The 26,997-nt window shown below is 40.4% G+C and overlaps 1 protein-coding gene across 3 annotated transcripts in view; it reads left to right on the forward strand.

Annotated features, from left to right (window-relative positions):
- Nucleotides 1-26,997, forward strand: part of LOC114274766 (Pseudouridine synthase family protein) — a 60,258-nt gene that overhangs the window by 14,201 nt on the left and 19,060 nt on the right. For all 3 annotated transcript variants that reach the window (XM_082903734.1, XM_028216737.2, XM_028216738.2), the window contains 4 exons: nt 10,601-10,746; nt 11,712-11,803; nt 12,004-12,323; nt 12,746-12,815. In XM_082903734.1, coding sequence (XP_082759860.1) covers nt 10,601-10,746; nt 11,712-11,803; nt 12,004-12,323; nt 12,746-12,815 — 628 coding nt within the window. The remainder of the gene's footprint in view (nt 1-10,600; nt 10,747-11,711; nt 11,804-12,003; nt 12,324-12,745; nt 12,816-26,997) is intronic.

The raw sequence follows: 26,997 nt of genomic DNA on the forward strand, positions 1-26,997 counted from the left end.
CACCAATCAGCTGCGATAATCATTAGTTAGAAATAATTGTTACAAAGTATTGAGTTTTACTAAAGTATTACTAAAAAAAAACTCTATGAGTCTATAATTTATTACCTGGTGCCCTTGTATTTCTTTGCCTAATCGCAACAGACTTACCAAAAAGACTCTCAGCTTTCATATAAATACTCATCTCATTAGTGATCAAATCTTGAACAGTGACATTCGGGACCAGCCTTTGAATGTATTCATAAAACCCATTCATCACTTCATGATCTTTTTGCACCTCTAACGCTTTTGGGTAAAAGAATTCTAGGTTAAGAAAGTGCGCAGCTGCATGTAAAGGCCAATGTAATTGGACATCCCATCTTTTGTCGATGATTTCGAAGATTTCATTATACTTCTCTTCTTTATGATCAAATGAACTTGCAATGCATTCTTTTGCCCTATCCATTGCCTCATAAATGTATCCCATGGGAGGTTTCTTCTCGGTATCAACCAATCTAAGCACTTTGACGAGAGGACCTGAGACCTTAAGGGCAAACACAACAGTATTCCAAAATGAAGGCATCAACAAAGTTTGTGCCATTCTTTTATCTTGTGGCTCCTTTGCCCATTTGCTTGAGGTCCAGTCTTCGGAGGTGACCATCTTTCTCAAATTGTTTTTTTGTTGATGCATCTTAGACAAAGTCAGAAAGGCGGTTGCAAATTTAGTTTTTGCAGGCTTGATCAAATTCTTTAGATTTGTATAGCGCCTCATCATGTTTAGCAACATAGGCCGGTTGTAAATGTAGCCATGTACTACAATACCTCTTTCAAATGTCTTTTTCAGTCTCAGTATCTTGAAAATGTCTTCTAACATCAAGTCCAAGCAATGAGCAGCACATGATGTCCAATACAAGTGTTCATACTTGGCTTCCAAAAACCTCCCTATAATGTAACAATAACGAAGAATTATTATTTTCAAGTTTTTAAATACAAAACAAACTATGAGTAAACAGTTTTGATGCAAGGAACGAAGAAATATTCTTACCGGCCAACACATTAGCTGCAGCACACTATCAGTGATAACTTGCGCCACATTCTCTTTTCCAACTTTCTCCACAAACTTGTCTAGTAATTCAAATAGCTTTTGCCCATCCTTTGAATAGTTAGAAGCATCAACCGACTCAACAAACATGGTTCCTCTTGGACAATTAACTAAAAAGTTAATCAATGCCCTTCCTCTCTTATTAGTCCAGCCATCAGCCATTATGGAGCACCCGTATTTTGCACAATCCTCTTTATGATTCTTCATCAAATCTTCAGTATGTTTCACTTCTTTTTTGAGTTGGGTAACCCGTTCTTCATGGTAAGTTGGTGACTTTATACCAGGACCATATTGTCCAATGGCTTCAATCATTGGTCCAAAACTCTCATAATTTACTGCATTAAAAGGGATATCAGCATTATACATCCATCTTGCAAATCTTTGCACTGCCCGAGCTCTCATTTCTTTTTTGTAAGGGTCATTTGCATCAATTTTGGTTTGCTTCCCTTTTGCTTGATCTCTTCGATTTTTCACCACTGATTCAGGATTGGGTGTGAAGTAAACATCCATAGGCCCTTTTCTCTTTGGCATTTTTGATTTGGATTTGGATTTGGATGAACCTTGGTTGCTACCTGTCAACTTACGGCATTGATTGACATTGATCTCAACATCATCTTCATCTTCATCTTCATCTTCATCTTCCATGTCCATGTCATCGAAATTAGACAACATGTTCATTTCTTCTTTTTGTGTCTTCTTTTTTGACATGAACTCTCTAATCTCTTCTCTTACATGAGCTGGACACTTCGGGCAAGCAATGACATTCCTATAACCTTCCGCGAGGTGTTGTTTCACCTGATAAACACCTCCATTTGATACTTTACTACAAAAATTACACTCAGACTTATTTAAATTATTCTCCTCTACCAAATGGGCATATTGTTACGTCGGATCTTTTCTATTACTTTCAGATGTCATTTTCTACTTAGTACTTACTACACAACACAAAAAATAAATAATAGAAAAACAATTTTAGTATAATGAATGTAATGTATGTGATGAATTAATTAATGTATGTAATGTAATGTAATGGATGAATCAATTTCAGTATTATGTATGTAATGTATGTCATTTTCTATTTTTTTTTTTAAATAGAGACAGACTCAAAACAAAGGGAAAAAAGAAAAACGAAAAAGAAGAAAAGAGAGCTAACTAGCAGAATGAGAAAAAGAAAAGAAGCAGAATAAGAAGGAAAAAAAAAAGAAAAAAGAAAAACAGAGACAAATTTCACCCAGCGACCAGCAACGAAGAAGGGAAAGGAGGAGGAGGAGGAGGAGGAGGAGAAGAAGAAGAAGAGGAAAAAAATTCACCCAACCTAGCAACAAGCACAACCAACGAAGAAGGAAAAAAAAAAAAAAAAAAAAAGAAGACCAGCGAAGCAATAGAGAAGAAGAAGAAGAAGAAGAAATTCACCCAACCCAACCTAGCAACCAACGAGTGAAGAAAAGAAAAAAAAAAAATTGATAAAGCTTCGAATTCGAACAGCGAAGAAAAAAAAATATAATTTGCCGACAGAGGTTACACAGAGGTTCGAAGAAGAAGAAGAAGAGTACCTGGTTCGAGAGAGAGAAGAGCCCAGCCAAAGGAGTGAAGGAGTAGAAGGAGCCCAGTCGAAGGAGACAACACAGATTAGGGATTTGATTTGAGTCGTCTTCTGATTTTGGTTGTGTTGTATTGTATTGTATATGAGTTGTAATCGTATGTATTGGAGGCTGTTGGAACACAATTTTGAGCCGTTAGATCTGAATTACAAATAAACAGAGAAGCCTGACTAGGCGCGCGCCTTGTGCCTCTTTGCACCTCTCCCAGTCGCATCTAAGGCGCGTGACTGTTATATTGCGCCTCGCCTCGCCTGGTGCCTAGGCGTGCCTTTCACAACACTGTTTCATCCTAAGGGAAACTTAAAGAAAATAAAGAGAAAATTTTTGGGATCCATTTGGATCATTAAATTCATCGTTTCAAAACAAAAATGTACCGTGTTTTGGAAAGTGTGTTCCAAAATGTAAATAGTTAGAGGAGAGCCTTGTTGTCGAAACGGGGGAATATACTTTGGCCTAGTAGTTATGGGTGGCATATTAGTTTACTTTTTGTCGCTTTTCAAGATTCTGGGTAGGATTGCAAAGAAAATTGAAAAATTGATGAGGGATTTTTTGTGGGTAGGGAAGGATTAGGGCAAAAAAGATCATTTGGTTAGCTGGGAAATTGTTTCAAGGCCTAAAAAGAAAAGGGGTTTTAGCCATTTGCAACATCACGTCTAGGAACATTGCCATACTCGATAAGTGCTTATGGAGATTTCCCTTGGAAAATGATTCAGTATGGCATTCTATTGTGAAGAGTAGATACAGGGTTCATATTAATGGTAGAGATTCTCAAATGGTTATTAGGGGCAATGGTCGATCCCCTTGGAAATCTATTTCTCAGTTACTTCCACTTTGGTCTAGGGTTTTGCTCTTGAGGGTGGGGAATGGGGATAATGTTACGTTTGGAAGAATGTTTGGGTGGGGAATTCCTCTTTCGAGGTGGCTTTTCCACATTTATATGGAGTGGCTCGGTCTCATAATGGTCGGAAAACTTGCGAGTTGATTTCTTTGTCATCTCGGGTGGATCATCTTTTTCTAATTCCAAATAGGAGTGATAAACGAGTTTGGTCCATTCATTTTTTAGGGGAGTTTACATGTAAATCATTCTTTGACCAAATCATTGACAATTTGAGAGTGCCTTCTTTCTTCTTTTACAAAAGAAGATTAAAAAAAAAAAAAATCGAAATCGTTTGTGCTACTTCAAGTGAAGATTTGCTTTCTTTTTGGTGGTTGATGGCTCATGGATTCATTTTAACCAATTATACTTGTCACGACCCCAAACCGCCCCTAGTAGTTTGGAGCCGTGATGGCCAGTAATCCGTAATTACCGAAGGTCAACTTACAAAATTCACACACAATCAGAGTATTTATATAGGGGGCTCACAAATGCGGAAGCAATAATTCAAGATACAAGTGGTCCATAAGAGCAGTGCATAAGTCAAATGAAATGGCATACATCTTTACATAGCTTTACAACTTGAATACATAAGGAAATGAAGTACAAAATACATATCACATCTTAACGAAAGGGCTTCTCAGCCGACATGTTCAAATACAAAAGCTTCAAGATTGCCGACGTCCTCACTGCCGACATAACATGCATACAAAACACACATCTCGGCGTAGCCGACTTCTAACTTGTTACCTACATATATACATAGGGAGGGTGAGCTTGGATACTCAGTGAATGATATAAGTAATAAAGGGGTAAATGAATGATTTCCAAGGTCCTTGTCAAAACAATACATATATCATAGCTTGTTCAAAACATGGGATGAATCAAGTTCATCAATCAAATCTTGGTCTTTCAAATCTTGCTTGGGATGTTAATAACATCTACATAATACATGGGGTGATGACATTTCGGACAAGACAAGGGAATAATCGACCCGGAATCGATTAGACAAATCCACCCGTTCATAGACCGTCGGTGGGGCCATCCGTTCATAGACCGTCGATGACAGAGATCTCTCAAACATGGTGCTACATGGGCTTAGAGTCCCCTAGCATGGGAGGACTTTCCAAGAATGTCATCAAAACAAAGCTTATACTTGATACACAAAATAGAGATAATCATTCATGCTTGATCAAATACTTTTCTAAAACGAAGCAAGGCTTTGTCAAAACTTTATAACATAACTTTATTAAAAATACCATTCACCTAGTTCTTGGGACGTCGGGATCAAGGCAAAGGTCCAAGTCCTACAAACACATGTCAAAGTCTATTGAATGCACTCTTAAAAACAAGCTTCACATGAATGCAAATGATCTAGGGGAAACATGCTGGAATCATCTAGGGAAAACATGCTGAAAACACCTAGGGAAAACATGCTGAAAACATCTAGGGAAAACATGCTGAAAATACCTAGGGAAAACATGCTGGGTACCAACCAGGTCCTGGAATGGATGCACAGAGATGATCTAGGCTAAAACGACCTAGCTGGGTGAACTCAGGAGGTCTTGGCCGAGGTCCCACACCTCTTGGCCGAGGTGTGGTTACCTAGGCTTCAGTATGCAGCTGCCTGCCGAGGTGTTACAAGGTGCCGGCATGGGTGTACCATGGTCGGCCTAGGTGTGCAGTGGTTAGCCTAGGTGTGCATGCAAGATAAACTAACGTGCAAGTGATCATGCAAGGTAGGCCAAGGTGAGACAAGGCCCTGACAAGGCGTATCTAGCAAGCTACTCGGAATGGCACTCCGGCAAGGGGTGACATCGGCTAACCACAAGACTTCGGCAACTAGGGTGACAATGACCTCGGCTAGGAAGGACAACACTTGACTAAGCTGTGCCACACCTCGGCCTAGATGTGCCACACCTCGGTCTAGGTCATTCCAGTCCCAGAACAAGATCACTAGGTGCAAGGATTAAGGATCTCGGACGCCTAGGTGATAACATCTCGGCCAATATGCCTAGGTGACGGTGGAGGTCAACCAAAGGGGTTTCAAGGTGGTCCAAGGTGTAAGAGGTTCAAAGGTGTGACCTAGGCTTAACATGACCTCGGCTTAGCATGACCTAGGCTTGACATGACCTAGGCTTAACATGACCTAGGCTTAACATGACCTAGGCTTGGCATGACCTAAGCTTAACATGACCTAGGCTTGACATGACCTAGGCTTGGCATGACCTAGGCTTAACATGACCTAGGCTTGGCATGACCTAGGCTTGACATGACCTAGGCTTAACATGACCTAGGCTTAACATGACCTAGGCTTGGCATGACCTAGGCTTAACATGACCTAGGCTTAACATGACCTAGGCTTGGCATGACCTAGGCTTGGCATGACCTAGGCTTGACATGACCTAGGCTTAACATAGCAAGGAAGGAACAAAGCATGCATACAACACTTAGGGAAAACATGATAGCATCAAGACAAGACAAGAACCTTTACCTAGGCAAAACAAGTCCAAGTCTACAAATGCAAGCTTAACAAGACAAAATCATGCAAATGTACATGAACATGACTAAGACATGAATGTGGGTTATTACAATACTTCACAAAAAACAGTGGTTGTTATCTTTCTCCTCAATGATGTGCCATGAGGATTCTTTGAGTTAGGGGTGTGCACGAGTTGGTTCGGCCTAGGTTTATCATTAATCCGGCAGCTGAACCGACACTATGGGGTTATCAAATTCCTCAACCATTATCGATCACTCTGTTGTTCAAGATCGATTGAATGAAAATAGTCGGTTTTTCGGTTGAATCGGTCGATTTCGAATATTTATTAGATAAGTTAAAGAAAAAAATTGAAAAAACTAGAACCATACAAATCGAATGTAGAAGTAAATAAAAATATTACAGATCTGAAAGCGCAAGAAAGAACATAGTGAAAAATGGAGAAACATGGAAGATTCACCATGCAACTGCCACGGCCACCGCTCATCGCTGCCGCTTTCGCCATTGCGATTGTTGCTTGTCTGTTACCACCGAAAAAGGGAAGAACGAAGACAAAATATGAGAGAAGAAAAAGACGAATAAATGAGAGAGATTGAAATAGGGAGCATGTCTTTGAACATCATCAAAGCAAGGGAAATGGATAGTCACTTATCTTTGTTGATTTTAGGATTTGAAATAAGAATATCAAAGATTATGGAAAAGTGGGAACATAGGCTGTCAAGAGTCAGAAAATGAGATACATCTATCAAGGTCATAAAGAGATAAGACTAATGGATGACACCTGAGAATTAAAAAAAAAAAAGTTATATAATATTAATTCGGATTTTTAATTTTTGAAATAAAAATATTAAAGATCATGTGAGAGAGAGAGAGAGAGAGAGAGAGAGAGAGAGAGAGAGAGAGAGAGAGAGAGACGTTGAGAGGTTATGGGAAAGTGGGCTATGGAATAGTGGGAAACATAGGCTGTCAAGAGTCAGAAAATGAGATACATCTATCAAGGTCATAAAGAGATAAGACTAATGGATGACACCTGGAAAATAAATAAAAAAAGTTATATGATATTAATTCAGACGGGTTGAGTTTGGCGGGTGCAGAACTTAGAAAATTGTTTCTGATCGTAAACCCGTGAGGTTAGAAATTATACAAGGGCAACCGACCATTTTTTCTTTCGAAATCACCCATTTCCTTTTGGGTCGGTCCGGGTTGGACGGTTTAATTGGGCCAGTGGGTCTCGTGCACAACCCTACTTTGAATCATTTTGATGAAGATCATGTAAAGAAGAAAAAGGGCAAATCTGGAATTTCATATGAAGCATGTTTAGGGCATCAATAATTGAAATTTTTGAATACTTTTTGAGTTTTTATTTGTATTTGTTTTAATTTTGAGTCTTTGGGGGTGTTTGGGAAGCCAAAAATTGGCTTTTTTGAGGCTAAAATTCACAAAAAGACAAAATAGGCTAAAATAGCCAATAAAACAATGTCACATTAAGCCCATATTCATTTTATTTTTTCTCTCACAAATATCACATCTAACTACAAAAAATTCCAACCTTCTTCCCAAGCACAAATATTTTAGCATACTAAAATAGCAAAAAACTAAAATAGCCAACTTCCCAAACGAGGCCTTTATGTCATTATAGTACGTTTCTATGTAACACGGACTCGAGCGCGGGTGCGTATCTAAGGGTTGGACACTTCAAGATTAAAAATTGAGGATACATGGATATGGATCCAAATTTGGATACGGGTACGGGGATACGTTAAATAATTATTTTTAAATATATTTATTATATGAAGATGAGTTAAAAAAAGTTAAGGAATAATAGATTTTGTTATAAAAAAAAAACAAATAAAATATAAATAACAAATAAAATTTATATAAAAAATATTTTAAGCATAAAAATTATATTATTTATGATATATTATATTATACAATAATATTATATAATATGAATAATATTATACAATAATATTTTATAATATTATATTAATGTAATTTATATTTTATAATATATAAGAAGAGAAAGAGGACAGAGAACAAAAAGAGAACAGAGAAGAGAAAGAGAACAAAGAGAAAAGAAGACAGTCGATAGAAGGAGGAAGGGAGAGAGAGAGAGAGAGTGAGTAGAAGGAGAGGGAGATTGAGAGGAAAGGAGTGAAGAGGGAGATCGAGAGACGAGAGAGAAGACAAATCGAGAGAGAGAAGATAGAGAAGGAGATCGAGCATCGAGCGAAGAAGATTGATGTCGAAGTTGAAGCCATCGAAGCCAACGACCAGAGGAGTCAAAGTCGGCGACCAGATCGAACAGCGAATGACAACTAGGTTCTCTCTTGCTCTCTCCCCTTTCGTTTCTTTTGCCTTATCCGTTTGTGAAGAGCCGTATCTCGGCCGTATCCCGCACCTGTGTCGCGTCATGTCGACATAGGTACCTCCGAAAATCCAAAGCGTCCGTGTAAGGTTGGTAGGTTTTAGTAGTTAAGGGTATTATGGTAATTTCAATAGTTGTTGGACATGGGTTGTAGAGTCGCCCATGGGTTTTATTTTGAGTCAAGTTATTAAATGGGCCATTCTTAGTGGTAAAAAAAGATAAGTTTCTTATTTTGATGTTGGAGTATAATTAGAAGCAATGAATACGGACACCTCTCTGGAGGTAGTATATGGTTGTCCGACACGTGTTGGACATGTGTCAGACACTCTATCTAAGGCCCCTATTGAAGTTCTATTTCTCTTGTTCTCATCCTCTTAGTTGCTTTCTCGTTCTTCTCTGCTTTGCTTTCTTCTTCTTTTCTTGATTTCTCTTTTCTTTTTTTTCCCTTCTCTCTCTCTCTCTCTCTCTCCCCTCCGTTTCTTTGTTTTTTCTCTCATTTTTGTTTAATTATATATTTGCTGAATTTAATTTAATTTAATTTAGTTTTTTTTTTGTTTTTTTTTTTTTTTTGGAGAAGTGAACGAAAATTTGATACCTCTCTATTTTTCAATATTCATTTTTGGCCCTCTTTTCCTGAACATGCATAGAACAAATTAATTTTATTTGAAGAAAAAATAAATTTGTTGAAATTGTTGAATTTATTTTATTGGGTGAAGTGATAAAATTGATGAATAGATGATGGTTGATTAGTATATATATATATTTAAATATTTGTTAATGTTATTTTGCATTTTTTAATACCTTTCAATGTTTTTTTTTATAAATTTTTTTATGACATAATAAATAAATAAAATTATATATTTTAAACTTTTCCCTCGCTTGTTGTGTCTCTTATTTTTTGAAAATTTGGATGTCCGTGTGTTTGTGTCGTGTCATGTGTCCGTGCCCGTACTTAGATTATAAGTCATCAAAGTTTCTTATTATGATTGAAGTAGGATTGGAAGTCACAGTTGGTCTAGAATAGTCTTTATAGAAATAGGAAAGTTTTTGCCTATTAATGTGTAATCTCAATAATTGGATAGAATAGTTTATTTTATGAGAATTTGATATTGTGTTTGTGTGGTTGGCCTAACCCTTGTGAGGGTGAGGCACCTCTTCTCTATCTTCTTCTACTTCTCTTTCTTATTCTTTGCGCACATACCCAAGTTATTATTCGCTGGTTACTATTCACAGCCCACTAAAAGTGCATTTTTCAGCCCCAAGACCTTATCCTCTTACCCCCAAATCAACCCTAATCCCTTCCCCTACCTATTAGCTTTCAATTTAACCGTTTAATCCCTAAATTACTCACTACTTAGGTTGTTAAATACCCACTGTTTTGAAAATCCAGCCAGTTGTCCTACATCACATTTATTCTTACATTGTCCTGTGGTGTTGGGCTTATGGCGCTGCCTCTTTCGGTTCGGAGATCTTATGTGGGTGGCTCCAAGATCATGTAGTCATATGCTTTAATCAATTTTTGGGGTTGTGATGCTAGAAAAAGAGGCAAAACTTTGTGGCTTTGTGCAGGGGCAATTTTTTTGGTTATTTGGATGGAAAGGAATGCAAGGATTTTTCACGATAAGGTGGGGAACATGGATTATATCTATGTGGGATAGAATACATAGTTTGGCATCTTTCTGGGCGTCAGTTTGCCCTCCATTTAAAGGGGTCCTGCTTTCCTTGATCTCTTGACTGGAAGGCTGTTTGCGAATCATAGATCTTTGTTTTAGTTGTGTTTTTGAGATGTTCATGATTTGTATTTTCATATGCTAGGACTCCTTGTCCTCTCTTGTTTTATTTGTCTTTTATTTTACAAAATTCCTTTTGTTGCCGATCAAAAAAAAAAAAAAAAAAAAACCCGTAAATGGTTAGGTATTAGCGTTTTCCAGTAACACTAGGGTGGGAGATGCTCATTGCCATTGCCAATGAGTATTGCCATAACTTTTTCTCTCTCTAAAAACTTGCTTCTCTTTCTTTCTCTCTCTGTCTATCTATCTATCTATTTCTCTATCTCCCTTGCATTTCCTTTTTTCTGTCTTTGCCAGTTTTTTTTTTTTTTTTTTTTTTTTTTTAAAGTTCCAATATAAGTTTCTCTTCCATTCTTGATCCTCCTGTATCTAAATATTACTATTTGCAGTTTAGTTGAAGGATCTCTTGGAAGATTTGTTGATGAAAAGAAAGCTAACCAGTTGAAAGACAAGGGTTCACCTATAGAAGGCGCTGTTGTTGTTGCTGGGCGCACTGACAAAGGAGTGACAGCTCTTCAACAAGTTTGTTCTTTCTGTATGTAGTAATGTAATTATGTAATAGTCCAATTTTGTGTCATTTATACCAAAAACATGTACATACAATGGTAAGGAAGAGTGATATACTTACCATAAACAAAAATGTTAGGAAGGATCTAAACTGACATGGGATGTGGTAGTAAAAGAAAAAGATAATTTATTTAATTTAACTGAGCATATAGCATTTGATACAATATGGTGAAAAATATCATGTTGCCGATCTCACCAGATTGGTTCTTAGCTTAGTTTGGTGTGGTTCAGTTTGTAGTCCAATTTTGTTTGATTCTATCCTCCTAATACTCCATTTGTACAGATCATTTATCTACGCAACTAGTTTCATGTAATTAGTCCTCACTCCTCAGTGTATGTATGACTTTTCCTTTTGAAGCATTTGCCATGTGATTGTTTGTATCATATTAAATACCAGCTGCCAACTCCATAGAACACAGCTGTACAGCCTGCGAACTTCAAGTCAATATCAATTTGCAAAATCATTCCCAGCTATAGTCATGTTATTTTATTGATTCTTTGTCCTTAAAGAGCTCATGGAAAAGTTTGTGTCATTAAAATGGTCTATTTTTTTTTTCATCAGTTTAAATTATGTGCATGCTAACAGAATAAGGGCTTGTTTCTGCATTTCTATGTTGTCTCATCTCATGTTTTAATGTTTCCCTTCTCCCCATCAGTGTATCAAAGGTTATTTTTCCTCTCTTGTTTTCGGATATTGGATTTTGTCTGTGCGTTGGAACAAATGAATGGTCTTTCATTTTACAATAGAGCAGTATCTTTTTTTTTGGGTCAATCATGCCAGTCACTACGTAAAATCTTTTTATTGCAAGCTTGAAGAAATAGTTCATACTGATTTGTCACTTTCATCATTTCTTAAAATTATGTAGCCTTCTAAAATTACTTTTACGGGTTTGAATATCATTCATATGGGCCTTCAACTGTTTATATCTCTAGATACTTGGAGAAAGGATGTTAAACCTGAAGATATCATGGATGCCATCAATGAAGCAGCATCAGTAAAGTTCAGGGTCATATCTGTTACTGAGGTAATGTTATCTTTCATCCCTCTAAGACATGCATACAACTCAATCTTTGTGCACATTGCATTTGTTGGTTACTCCAAATTTCTGAACACATGACTTCTGCTGTGTTCGTATTAGTTGGTGGAAACATTTACCTGTTGCCATGCTTTGCTCAAACACAACCTTTTTCAAATTATTCTGATTGAGGGTCTAAATTATTGTAGGTGTCACGGGTATTTCATCCTAATTTCTGTGCCAAATGGAGGCGGTATTTGTATATTTTCCCTTTAAATGATGGAGAGGAGGGGGATGTTGAGAATATAAATTCTAGAGAAAATTATGGCAGTCAAAGATATAAATTTGCTGAACACATTGGTGAAGAAACCATTGACGACCTTCTTGACAATGACGAGGTTAGGCTTGAAAGCCCGACGAAACCAATGAGGTTTAAAATAAGCAAGGTTAACCAACTTTTGTATCAACTGGAAGGAAAATTGTTATCATACAAAATGTTTGCGCGAGATACTAAAGCTTCAAGAAACATGTAAGAATTTAACCCTATCCTTGTATATGTAGCTAGCTAAGCCTGAGCCATGTGCATAGGCCCATAAATGGATGTTCCCTAAATCTTTTGGTGCTCTGTTATGGCTTCTTAAAAACTAACATTGGGTTCTCAATAGTTGTCTTCATATTTACTTAATTCGTTTAATCCACTGAAATATTGGACAATGTCTTAAGCCTAGCCTTATCCATTTTTTTTGAACCCGGGGTTTGTGTTGGACAACAGTTGGGAATGACCAGAATGTGCTGATTTAAGATTGTCCCTCTGGATATAATTTTGTCTGGATCTGGTAGCTATCCAAGGGAGAAGTTAACAATCAATTGAATGAAATTTGTCTTTACGTAAATTTGATTTTTCTGGTGGAAACGAAGTATTTTCTAATTGCATTTTCCTTCACAATGCAGAGGTCCACCAACTGAGTGTTTTGTCTACCATGCTCGAGCTGCTGAAGCCAGATTACCACCTTCTGCTAAGGTTTCATACTAATAACTCATGTTGCAAAATTTATCTAATTGTATTTAACTTGCATTGTCTTGTGTTCAAGTCACCTGTGATACAATAATAGCTTTTCAATACTTTGCTTACTTCTTAGAGAAGAAAAAATAGTGATATTGAAGTAGTATCCTTTTTCAGAATTTATCAAATTAATGTATTTTTATATAAGTGTCATATATGTTTCCTATATCCATATGTTTTAGGTAGTAACGATAAATAAGAAAATATGATGATACTAAAATTGGATTTCAATAGTTAAATAAGTAAACTTGTGTCTAACACTTCTGCATATAACACATTTATGTATGAAAGAGAAAAGTACAAGGGCAATAACACAATCTGCACTTGATATTGAAATGAAATAACAAAAAGTAAAGTGGTTGGCCATTAGCTCTTAAATTAATACATAATTCCTAAAAAAATGATTTCTCACAATTCGTTGAGCTTATATATAATGCAATATTAAATTATAAAAAAACAAAATTTTTTTTTGAATGTATATTGGCCTGGCCCGGTGTCAAGGTGTGCTCGTCCAAGGGTCAACACCTTGATGCTACTCGCATTTGTGCCCTCTGGAGGGCCCAAGATATGCCTAATAAGTTGTTTGGGCAAGTGCAAGCAATGGCCCAAGGTATGGTCCAAGACAGCCCAAGGCATGCCATGAGACCTATGAAGCACAGACACGAACACGGTCATGCATACAGGCATGGACACGGACACAGACACGGACACAGGACACGGTAATTTCTAAAAAACGGGGACACGGACACGGCAGGGGACAAGGCAATTTTTTTAATTTTTTTATAAATATTTTTATTTTAATACATATTAATTATTTTATTTATTTATTATATTTTTTAAATAATGTGTTCCAATTAATTTTTTTATTTTATTTTACATACATGTGTTTATTTTTTATTTATTTATTAATATGTATAAGTATATATTATCTTATAATATGTATTATACATTATCTTATTAGTATATTTATGTTATATAATAACTATTATATAATATATAATAATAATAGTTATTATATAATAGTTTTATTATATAATAGTTATATATATTATATATGAATATATAATAATATATATATATATATATATATGAATATATAATAATAATAGTTATATATATCATATATGATGAATCAAGACAAGAAGATAAAGATGGGAGAGAACCGAGAGAGAGGGAGACAGAAGCAAGACAGAAGGAGACGATCGAGATTGCGAGGGAGAGAGAGGATCGTGAGAGAGAGAGAGAGCTCTGAGAAGGCAAAGGAGAGAGAGAGAGAGAGAGCTCTGAGAAGGCAAAGGCGAGAGAGAGAGAGCTCGTCGAAGTCGAATGGGGCTCTGGATCGTCGAAGTTGAAGGGCTCTAGATCGTCTCTGACCAGGTCTGTACTTGTTTTCCCTTTCATTTACTCTTCTCGCTGTGTCCATGGCGTGTCCAGATTTGGACACGCGTGTCCCCCCTATGTCTCTGCCGTATCCCCTACAAAAAAATAAATTAAATTAAGGGGACACGCTAGATGCCGTGTCCCGTACGTGTCTCCGGCGTGTCCCCGTGTCCGACACCCCCATGGCTTCCATTTTGGCGTGTCCATGCTTCATAGCATGAGACAGCCGCAATCCAGGCCGCAGCCCTAGCCACAACCCAGGCCGCATAGGTTGAGTCCCAGGCTATGGTCCCAGCTGCAGTAGGCCGCAACCTTGCCTATGCAACAACAGTTTTAGGCCAACGTTTGAGGGTCCAAATGAAGTCCTTTTGCCTTGTTAATTTTTATGTAAATACTTTTGTGTGGGAGGCAAAAATAAAGAGTTTCATTCTGAGCAAAAAATGTGCAGAATCCGAGTAAGATACACTCTGATGAGCAGAATGGTAGGTCTATAGGACCAGGGGACTAGGACTAGAGGTCTAGGTCCAGACGTGGAGGACCAAAGGTCTAGGACTAGAAGAGTCCAAGGGACCAGGACTAGAGGTCGAGGTCGAGGTCTAGACATGCAGGTACAAAATCAGAGGACTAGAAGAGTCCAAGGTACCAGGACCAGAGGTCCAAGTTTAGACATGCAGGTCCAGGATCAGAGGACTAGAGGAGACCAGGGGACTAGGACCAGGGGACCAAATCCAGACGTGTGGGTCCAGAACTAGAGGTATAGGACTAGAGGACCAGGACTAGAAGAGTCTAAGGGATCAGGACCAGAGGTCCAAGTCTAGACATGAAGGTCCAGGATCAGAGGACCAGAGGAGACTAGGGGACTAGGGCCAGAGGTCCAGGTTTACACATGCAGGTCCAGAACCTGAGGTGCGGGTCCAGGTCCAAGGGTCCAGGCCAGAAGGCCAAGTCCAGAAGGGGTGGCCTTTGGAAGCAGACTTGGTCAAAGCTTGGTACTTACTTTAAGGGCCAACCACTCCTAGAAATCCGCGATAGTGGAACATGATCGCACAAAAAGTGGGCTGCACGTAAAGAATGGTAGGGGAAGTGGAACGAACTCCGACAGTCACTTTAAAGGTTATATAAAGCCACACCAAGTGAGGAAAAAGATAGACAATTAATTAACACCACTTAGGGCTGCTCCTATTCTTATATTTTCTTGCTCCGTAGCTTTCAAGTTTACTAACTGTGGGAGGCTAAAACAAATCAGGTTGAGGCAGGATTGAAAGTCTTGGACTAGTGACAGGAAGGTCACAACACTAGCAAAATGGAAGGTCAGCCCAAGATAATTAAGGCCCAGGTCTAGACTAGGTCAGGGGAGTTTTAGGACGAAAAGCAGTAGAAAGCACGCCCAGGAAGGGCGCAAACCCAGTCCACCCACGTCCCTCCATCTTAGGCTCAAACCAACTCTTAGAAATCCGCAATTGGTAGAACATAATCCCTAAAGAAATGGGGTTGATGTGAGGAGTGGGGAGAGGCCTAACAGCCGACAACGGTTAGTAGGAGCCAACTATAAAAAGGAAGCAATCAGCACCATTAAGGTACACAGGGACTACAACTTGAACCCTATTATTAGAATCTTGGACCTTTGTTTACATTGTCATTGACTTAAGCATCGGAGGGTCCCTAGCCTGCTCCAGCTACCTCTTTTTACCTTGATCTAAGTGTTTTTCAGGTCAGGAATCAAGCTATATCTGCCGCGTCGCTGTCGCCGTCGCTACTGCAGCCTAAGTGGTTCGATTTTTACCCATTACAATTTGGCGCCATTTGTGGGAATCTTGCAGCTAAAAGCCCTGCTTCATTTGCTAGGATTCTAGTCTATCTATGGTGGCGGAAGACACCAACCAATTCACCGAAGACGAACACGATGGAAACCTCTCCCCAAGCCAACGGAGGTGTCCTTTGAATGCCGGAACGTCGCAGGAACGACGTGAGCAAGAAGAGAAGAGCTTACTTGCCATCAAAAATTTCGGAAACAACAACTGGGTGCAAGAGTCGGCCAGTTGCGACTAAACCATATACGTTATGAACCAACAGCTCAAGGAACTCATCGACCAAGTCAAAACCTTGATGCAGGTCCATAACCAACTGCTGGAGCCCCAAGGACTGAATGAAAGCGCTACATAGAACGGTCGAAGGGGAGGACGCGTACTAAGGCAAATCCAAGGCCTATATCAACTCATAGAGCAGGCGAAACCAGCCACCTGGCAAGTAGTCTTCCTGGCTCTGAAGGGCACTGCCAGTCCTCTTCCAAACAAAAAGAGCAACAAACAGAGGATTACGCCTGTTCAGACGATGTAAGGTCTTTCTTATGCAGAAGGGAAGTTGCACGAGGAAAGTGATCAATGAGATCGGATCCAGCCTAGAGCTCCGACTTCCCCATAGAGGACATGAGGGCATTTATTAACACCCGGAGGTAGGAGCCCAAGACCAAACCAGGCTGCACTTTAGATTAGTTGTAGGAATTTTAGGACAGACTAACCCATGTAGCAGGCTAGGCCACGGGGCTGCAAGCTGTAAGACCACTAGCCGCAGGGCTCCGCGGAAGACAACTACACGACAAACTGAAGAAGTCACCCAACCAGATCCAAAAGTTCGAAACCCTGTTCAGAAGCAGACAGAGGGGATTGCTTTTAGAATAACCGATAGGAGGCCAGTCCTGTCAGTATCACCATTCGTGAAATAAATTTCCGTGGCAGAACCATTGAAAAAGTTCAGTATCCCAAAGTTTGAGCTTTACAACAGAAGATCAGATCCCTTGGACCATTTGCGCCATTATTGCGATGCCATGGCCCTCTGGAACGAAAACTAGGCACTCATGTGCAGAATCTTTGCTTCCAAGTCTGGGAAGAACAGCTTGTGCTTGGTATGACAAGCTCCATGTGGGATCAATCGACAGTTGGAAGTAGCTGGCAAATAAGTTCATTGAGTTGTTTATAGCAAATAGCAAAAGAGCGAAGGGGCTGGATACCCTCACTGTGTTAAAGAAGACAAAGAACCAGACTGTTAAGCAATATGCTCAGCTCTATTGGGAAACCTTCCACGAGATAGAGGAGGATTTTTCGGATAAAGTAGCAATTTCAACTTTCAGGCAAGGGCTTCAACCAGAGGACAAGCCGTGGCAGTTGTTAACTAAAATCCCGCCCAAGATAGTTGCGGATCTGTAGTTCAGGACCGACCGGTATAGCAAGCTTGAGGAAGATGCGAAGTCTGCAAGATAGGGTAGCACGTAGTCCAGCGCACAGAAGACCAATACCCGCGCAATGAGGCAAAAGAGGTTAAGGGCCAGTCAGCCAAAAAGGAAGACACGAATTATGTTATTCAAACTGTGTTCAAACTTCCGATTTGGCAGATACTTCCAGAAATCAAGAATAAACTCTAGTCAAATGGCCAACCAAAATAAAGGGAGATCCGAAGATGCAAAACCAAAGGGCAAAATGCGCTTACCATAATGATGTGGGACACAGGGTGGGAGACTGTTTTTCATTTAAATGATACCTCAATGAGATAGCGGCCGTTGGGCACCTGAATGAATTCTTAGGAGAACAACGGAATGGGCAGAACAATCAGCAAGAGGGTAATGATGCAACAACAAAGCACCCAAGAGGGATGATCCATGTCATCCATGGAGTTGCACATCCAGACAGAATAGCACAGGCTAGGGAAGAGATGCAGAAAACAGCACACCTCAGGGAGGTTTACAAAGCAGAGTATTCCTTGGGAAGTAAGAGACTAAGGATTAAGGCCAGCCCCAAAGGCCCAGTCATTTCTTTTTCTGAGGAAGACATGCAAGGACTAGTCCAATCTCACTCAAATGCTTTGATTATTAAACTAGACATGGACGGATTTGGGGTGGAGAGAATATTGGTGGATGAAGGCAGCGCGACTGAAATTATTTACTATAAACTTTACCAGAGCTTAGGCCTCAAAGATCAGGACCTCAAGAAGGTTGATTTGCCACTTCTAGGCTTCAACTCAAACCCGGTTTGGCCAGTCGGAGAGGTAACGCTACCAGTCAGAGCAGGGTCCGTGCTCCTCGAAGTATGCTTCTTGGTTGTGGATGTACCCTCACCGTACAACGCTATTATGGGCAGACCATGGTTGCACCAGCTTAGAGCAGTTTCCTCCACGCTTCACCAAGTCCTAAAATTTCCCAATAAGGAAGGGGGTATTGAAACCATTCGAGGAGACCAAGTATCCGCATGATGTTGCCTAATGTTGGCCTTGGGATAGAAGGAAGTCAAGCTAGCCCAGAAATGAGTGTGCTCAGTTGAAGTTCCAAATTCAAAAGTTCTGGGGGGGCATCAATAAAGGCCTAGAGAAATGCATGGTAGAAGTGCTCCACAAATTCAGATCTCCCCCAACAATTTGGAAAGGTACTTGCTCGGATCCTTCCTGTTTGAGCAGGATAAAGAACTCCTTTTTAAGTTTATAATGGATAATGTTGAGGTCTTTGCTTGGATGCCTTATGAAATGCCAGGGGTAGACCCCAATATTATCAGTCACTGTCTCATTGTTGATCCTGCATATAAACTAGTAATTCAAAAAAGTAAAAGGTCTCATGTAGATCACGTTGAGGCAGTAGTTGAGGAAGTTCGAAAGACTCTGGCTGCAAAGGCCATAAAAGAAGCACACTACTTCACTTGGCTGCCCAACACTGTCGTTGTTAAGAAAAAGAATGGAAAATGGAGGGTATGTGTAGACTTCACAAGCCTTAATAAAGCCTGCCCTAAAGATTGCTTTCCCTTACCAAGGATTGACCAATTGGTGGATGCAACCTCTGGGTATGCTAGAATGAGTTTTTTAGACACCTATAGAGGCTATCACCAAATAGCAATGAATGAGCCAGATCAGGAAAAAACTGCTTTTATAACTCTACGAGGGCTATATTGTTATAGGGTGATGCCTTTTGGGCTCAAAAATGCTGAAGCCACTTACCAACCCCAGTCTATGTTTTCTGACTAGATAGGAAAAATCATGGAAATTTATATTGATGACATGGTTGTCAAAAGTAGGCTAGAAACAGAGCACTTAAAAGATCTAGAAACCACCTTTAATATCCTCAAGACCTATAAATTGAAGTTGAATGCCGCTAAATGTGCTTTTGCTGTTGAGTCAGGAACATTTCTAGGCTATTTGGTGACAAGAAGGGGGGTCGAAGCGGATCCCCAGCAAGTGAAGGCCGTCCTCAACTTACAGCCACCTCGCAAACTCAAAGAAGTGCAAAAACTAAGAGGATGGTGGCAGCACTTAACTACTTCATAAGCCGCTCCTTAGATAAATGTAAACCCTTCTTTTAGTTCCTCAAGGAGGGAGGGGTGGACTAGAATAAATAGTGTGATCAAGCGCTGGAGGAATTAAAACAGTGTCTCCTTTCACCTCCTCTGCTATCAACTCCTCAATGGGGTGAAAGGTTGTACCTATACTTAGCAGTGTCATGCGGTGAGCTCAGTCTTGGTTAGAAATGTGGAAAGCACCCAGTTGCTGGTCTACTACATTAGCAAAACTCTAAACAGTGCAGAAACCCTAGCCTTAATGATTGTTGCCAAAAAACTTGTACACTACTTCCAAGGTCACCCCATCACGGTGCTAACCTAGCATCTTTCCTTCTTCAAAAAGCTGACTTCTTTGGGTGAATTGCTAAATGGGCTGTGGAGTCAGGAGAATTCGATGTCACCTTTCAGCCTAGCATCGCCATCAAAGCCCAAGTTCTGGCCGATTTCGTCCCGGAATTCTCAACTGAACGATCTCACACAAGTTCTACAACTGACAAATTGCCAACTGCAGAACTCGAGGGGCCACAGGGAATAACCCAGGAAGAGCAACCCCAAGAGGAAGGACAAGATCTGGAATTGGCATTACCTTAGCAGTCCAGTGTTACAAAAGCTGGGCAGCAAGGTCAGTCTGGACAAGGCAATAACTGAACATGGAAGTTGTATGTAGGTGACTTGGACAACTGGAAACTCGTAGTGGATGGTGCATCAAACCTGAAAGGGGTAGGAGCTGGCGTATCCTTACTTTCCCTTGAGGTCTTTCTCCACGAGCAAGCAATCCGTCTTGGATTCAAGGCTTCGAATAACGAAGCAAAATATGAGGCTTTCCTCGTAGGACTAAGGATTGCTAAAATTCTCAACATTCAAGATCTCATAGTACACTGTGGCTCCTAGTTAGTGGTTAACTAACTCACTAGTGAGTATATTGCTAGGGACAAAAGGATGCAAGCCTATCTAAACAAAGTCAAGGACATGGTCAAATCTTTTCAAAACTTTAGGATTATCCATATAGGCAGAGGGCAGAACACCCATGCAGATGCCCTGGCCACCCTTGCTTTAGCGGTGGAAAAAATAGAGGCCAAAACCATCGTGGTTGAGTTTTTACCTCAATCCAGTATTTTGTCAGAAGCAGAACAGGACATACAGCTAATCCTGTGCACTAGTTATGGCCCAAGTTGGATGGACCCAATCATCAAGTACATCAGAGAGGAAGTGCTCCTAGAAGATAGGAAGGAAGCGAATAAAGTCAAAGAAGAGCGACCAGATTTTGGATCTCAAAAAAAGGAGTCTTGTAGGCCCGTACTTATTTTGCGTCCACCCAGCCGTTGTTGAAAACATCCTATATAAGCTACATGAAGGAATTTGTGGAATGTATATTGGAGGGCGGTCCTTAGCAAAATGCGCAATAACTCAGTGCTATTGGTGGCTGTTCATGCACAAAGATGGACAGGCATATATCAAGAAATGTGATAAGTGCCATCGCTTCTCTCCTTTGATTCACCAGCCAACAGTAGATCTACACCCACTAACCAGCCGTTGGCCCTTTGCCCAGTGGGACATAGACTTGATTGGTCCACTCCCAAAAAGCAGGGGAGCCAAGAAATTTCTGCTGGTGGCAACGGATAATTTCACTAAGTGGGTGAAAGCTGAGCCACTGATTACAATCAAGGACCCGAATATCAAGAACTTCGCTTGGCGTAGCATCGTAATTAGGTTTGGCATCCCACATGCATTCATTTCCGACAATGGTACACAATTCGACTGCACCTTGTTCAAAAATTGCTGCTCAGGATTGGGAATAAAAAAACTTCTTTTCAACCCCTTGCTATCCTCAAAAGTAATGGTCAGGCGGAAGCCTTCAACAAGACTGTGCTGGAGGGGATGAAGAAGCGCTTGGAAAGGTTGAAAGGAAGGCGGGTTGATGAATTGCCCAATGTTCTCTAGGCCTATCGTGCAACGCCTAGAAGGGCAACAGGTGAGACACCCTACGCTTTGGCCTTTGGAACTGAAGCCGTTATCCCATTGGAAGTCGGATTGCCCACAATGCGATCAAAAATTTACAGAGAGCTACAGAATGAACAAGCCTTGGCTCGCAGCCTGGATTTAATCGAAGAAAGGAGAGCAACAGCTCTGGTCAGACTGGCAAATTATCAAAAGCAGCTCTCAAAAGGGTGCAACAAGAAAGTCCACCTCAGAGAATTCCAGCCAAGAAATCTAATCTTGCGAAGAGTTTTGGGTAGTCAGAAGAATCCAACTGATGGAAAGTTAGGCCCCCATTGGGTGGGCCCATATAAAGTCATTTCAATAGGCAGAAATGGGGCTTATCATTTGGAAGATATGGATTGTAAGGCTGTACCTCGTCCTTCGAACACTGCAAACCTTAAGATTTATTTTCAGTAAGTATTTGTTTCAGAAACAGTTTGTAAATACGCAATTTTTCTGGAATTCTTGATTAGCAAAATTCTATCCCCAATGGTTCTCTGCTTAAGTAAAATTTCTAGCAACTGCTTGAGTACAAGAACAGATGACAATCCAGCACATGATGTAATCTTGTTCTGGATCACAGCTTTGTTCTTGTATTCAAACAAATTGTTCAAGACTCTCTTGGATGGTTATTTTTCAAGTAAGTCCTTACAGGAACATGCTTATTCAAGAGTGTAAGACGGATTGTGAATCAGAAAAGTAGAACAATCCCTTTCTAGATTTAGGTTTTTAGAATTTCTTAGTCCAAGAAACATGACTTTCCTACTTAGGAATGTAGCAAGCAAATCCTGTTCTGGATTGGGATTCTTGGACTTGAACGGATCTTGTAAAGGCTTTTTTACGTCCAAGAAAGCAGACTCCCTTAGATACAGGGGTAGTTGAATTTCTTACTGAGTCAAAATTTCTCGAATTTTACTTTGTCAATTTTCTTCTAAATTTCTGCGTCGTTGAAATTTCCTCAGACTTTGCCTTAGTCAAATTTCTCCAAATTTAGCATTTTGCCAATTTTTTGTAGCTTGGTTGCCTTTGTTTTCAATGCCATCCAAGCTAGGGGGGTAAACAGGGCGCCTTACACACTTATTTCAGTCTAGAAAAACATTTAGAAAATACCTAATATTTGGATAAAAACAAACACAAAAAACTTCTATTTGCAAAAAGTTACAATTACATCAAAAGGACTGAACCATACAAAAGTTTCTAGGCCACAGTCAAAAAAAATAAAAATAAATAAATAAATAAATAAAATATAAAAGATAAAAAAAAATAATAAAAAAAAAAAAAAAAACAAAAGGCAAGTTTCTTAATCTTTTATCACAGCAGGGATCTAGGTAACACCAGCTTCAGCAGCTCTAGAAGAAACAGGGGTAGGAAGAATAGATGGAGCATTAGAAGAAGTTTTCTCTTGAGGCTCAGGGACAGGAAGCTTAACCTCATTAGTAGGAGCAGCAGCATTTTGGGCACTCCCATCTAGAGCAGTCTCCACCTCCTCCTCAAAGTCTTCTCAGAGTCCTCCCCTTCAGCTTCTTCCGCTGGTGGTGAATCTTTCTTCCAGGGCAAAATTGGGTCAGAATACTGGGAGGAACCAGGAGTAATCCCAGCCTTAGCCAAGGCAGCCTTCCAGCTATCAATGAACAGATCGTCCTGAAGCTTATAGATCTGTTGCAAATATTTCTCGTTAATATCCTTGCGGCATTTATCTAGCTTCCCCTTCTCTTCCGTCTTTAGCATCTCATTTGCAGCAAGAACAGAGGCCAGGTTCTCTTGGGACTCTTTTAGTTGGGTCTTGGCTAGTTGGGCTGCACTCTCAGCAACTTCTTTTTCAGTTGTAAGCTTCAGAACCTAGTCGGACTTCAACTTGAGTCTCTTCTCCATATCAGTAGAAGCTTTCAGAGCACCAGAGGCCTTGACAGATTGGATGTAGGCTTCAGCCTTGTAGGAGTCCATTTTGGTCAGACTTTCGTGACAGACCTGGATGGCCTACAGAAGAAAAAAGTGATTAAACTCAATCAAAATGCAAGGAATAGAGAATGCCTAAGTACAAAAAGACTTACCCTCAAGGCGCTGACCACACCAGTGCGGACCAGAGAAGCATCATCTAAAAGTTGGACGGAGGCCATCGTCCTTGTGCAGGGTAATACCTTTGCTGAGTTGGAAGCGCAGTTCAGGAACTTCCATTAGGCTGTCATTCTTGGACACATAGCAGCGGTTAGGAAGCAGCATTTGAGGCCTGAACTAATCATCAGAGACCTCGTAGGACACAGTTTTGCTACCCTCTTGTGTCTTGGGGTGTTTTGTAGTGGGATCCTCAGGGTCAACAGCAACAGTTGTAATTGTAGAAGGGGTAAATTGTTTCGATTTTACAGATTCAGGGGTAATGGACCCACTAGCACCGGTGGTAGTGGCGGCGACAGCAGAAAGCGCAGCTCCTTCCTGCTTCACCGCCAGAAGTTCTGCACCTTTTTGCAATTTCCTCTTCTTGATGGAATGAGGGGTAGTGGTTTTCGCAGTTCTCGAAGAACGGCGTGCAAGGGCAGCAACCAAATCCTCAACTTCTTCGTCTATGGATGGGTGGGTCAGTAAGGTTGATGATAGGATCAGAAATTCTTTCGGTAGGACCACCAGTGGAGCTTTCTTGTTGTTCGAAAGAAGCTTGGGATGATCGCTTTTCGTCTTTCAAATGGGATGCAGAGGATTCAAAATCCAGAAGTTTAAGAGCAGACTTCTCATCCACAGGGATGTTCCAGACCTTCTCCAATTTTGCCTGACGAATGACGTATTTACGAAGGTGCTTCACCATGTTGATGTTGGGATCTGGCAGAAAGAGAAGGAATAGTTAAGAACAAGTTAGCCATACAAATTCAAAGGAACAATAAAGAGAGAATAAAGAACGAAAAGGACCTGCTCTTCTGAAGGCTTTGGGTACAGACCAAGTATGGAGAGAGCTCTCAAATTCCCAATTCCTAGAATTCGTCACAATATCCTCCTTTAGGTCCTTGTTGGTTTCGGGAAGGACGGTGATGAGTTTCTTTGAGGCACTTTTTGGCCTCAATTAATACTTAAGGTCCTCAGTTGGGGCCTTGGCACGCTGTAAGAACATAGATGGACAATAGCTCCATCTGTCCAAGGTGGGTGCCCTGGGCTTGGTTTAACTCAGAAACCCCATTTACAACTTTGTAGATGTTAGTAGAGAGTTGAATGGGGCCAAGGGACCAAGAACACATGCACTCTTTCAAAAATGGGCTTAGGGGAAACCTTACCCCTCTCTCAATAATAACGACAAGGGGCATGCAAGTGTAATCTGGGCCACCTTCAAGGTTGTCAGCATCCTTCCGCGGATGTATACGGACATCATCTGGGATGCCAAATTGTTCGTGGGAGGTGGCCAAGGAGGAAGGGGATTCTAGAAGGATGCAATACTTGCCCATAAGACCAGAAAAGGAACAACATCAAGAAATGGGAGAGAGAAGGAGATTTATAGTTAATAGAAAGAAGATTGGAACGGAAAATCGTCAGATCGAAAGCGCTATAGCTGGAATCTTCTCTCTTACTTTTTTCCCGAAGGAACTAGTGAGTATTGAGGGAAGGACTTTGGTGGGAAATTTATAGTGCCAAAAATAATTTTGAACGGACATGCTAGTCGCTTCGTATGGCAGACGCATCGGGTTAGGGCTAATGGTTTGAGGCCACGTGTCCTAAAGCAGAGGCGGTGAGACAGGCGAAAAGACATCCCGCCATTCGAAAATTGAAACAATAGGCACGAAGCCCTAGGATTACAGGCAAAACCCCCCTGCAATTGTAATCAAAACTCCGACTCCTTTTTCAGCCCAGAAAGAGAAAAGAAGCCAGATTTGGGGGCAATTGTGGGAGGCTAAAACAAATCAGGCTGAGGGAGGACTGAATGTCCTGGACTAGCGATAGGAAGGTCACAACACCAGCAAAAGGTCGGCCCAAGATAATTAAGGCCCGGGTCCAGACTAGGTCAGAGGAGTTTTAGGACAGAAGAAAGGCGGCAGAAAGCACGCCTAGGAAGGGCGCAGACCCAGTCAACCCACGTATCTCCTCCTTAGGCTCAACCAACTCCTAGAAATTAGCAGCTGGTGGAACATAATCCCTAAAGAAATGGGGTTGACGTGAGGAGTGGAGAGAGACCTAACAGCCCATGATGACTAGTAGGAGCCAGCTATAAAAGGGGAAGCAATCAGCACCATTAAGGTACATAGGGACTACAACCTGAACCCTATTCTTAGAATCTTGGACCTTTGTTTACATTGTCACTGACTTAAGCATCGGAGGGTCCCTATGCTGCTCTAGCCACCCCCCTTTACCTTTATCTAAGTGTTTTTCAGGTCAGGAATTAAGCTATATCCGCTGCGTCGCCGTTGCAACCTAAGTGGTTCAATTTTTACACACTACACTAACTTATGTATCGGAGAGTCCCTAGCTGCCCACCAGCTGGGTTCTTCATATTTTCTTGAGTGTTTTAGGTGAGATTCAACCGCATTCACGCTGGAGTGTAGCCGTAGTTAAGGTGGTTCAATTTTTACCCACCACACTTAGTATTAGAGGTGTTTTGAGACAAGTCTTGTAATTTTTCTCCTTTTGTAGAATTTTTAGAAATTCATTATTACTCCTTAAACATAGAGAATGTTTCCTCTTGTAAGCTTGAAAAAGGTTTTCAAAGCTATATTAAGGAGGGGTACCCAAGTGTTGAACCACCACTTGGGCCTTTAATGTACCCCAACTTAGCCATTGGTAAGGCATCTTTGTAGCACTTTTGTGCATTGTTCAACATATGTAATGCCTACTTTTGCTTAATGAAAGAGTTCATTTCACCTTTATATTGTGCAAAGCTCGTCTATTGTTGTTTGCTTTAATTTTAGCATATTGCTTGCTATATTGTGACTTGTCTAACTTTGTGGCTCATTAACTAATTGATGTTGTGTTTGCTTGTATTGGCAAACCACTTGGGCTATATTGGCGGGTTAGTAAGGAGAGCAAACTAGTGCCACACACACCTGTATCCTCTTGGCAAGGTTTCCGCATAGTTAGTGTGACAGTCTCCCCCACTGAATGGTCGACGTCCTGGGCAACTTTGCCTAATAATCATCAATCTTATCTTGAAAAGCTGTCAAGTCTACCTTCATTTGATTAACTAAGCAAGGCAAAATACTTCACCAAGCTAGATCTCCGGCCTGGATAATATCAAGTGAGGATTGCCGAGGGAAATGAGCCAAAAACCACTTGTGTTACATGGGTATGGCTCCTATGAGTTTCTTGTCATGCCTTTTGGCCTTACTAATGCTCCAGCAACTTTTTGCACTATGATGAATGAAGTCTTCCAAGAGTACTTGGACCAATTTGTAGTGGTATACTTGGATGATATTGTGATCTATAGCTTTACTTTAGAGGAGCATGTAGAGCATCCCAAGAAGGCATTTACCAAGCTAAGGGAGCACAATGTAATAGAC

The sequence above is a fragment of the Camellia sinensis genome, chromosome 13 (genome assembly GCF_055761805.1).
Source record: "Camellia sinensis isolate YWXY chromosome 13, ASM5576180v1, whole genome shotgun sequence".
NCBI lineage: Eukaryota > Viridiplantae > Streptophyta > Magnoliopsida > Ericales > Theaceae > Camellia > Camellia sinensis.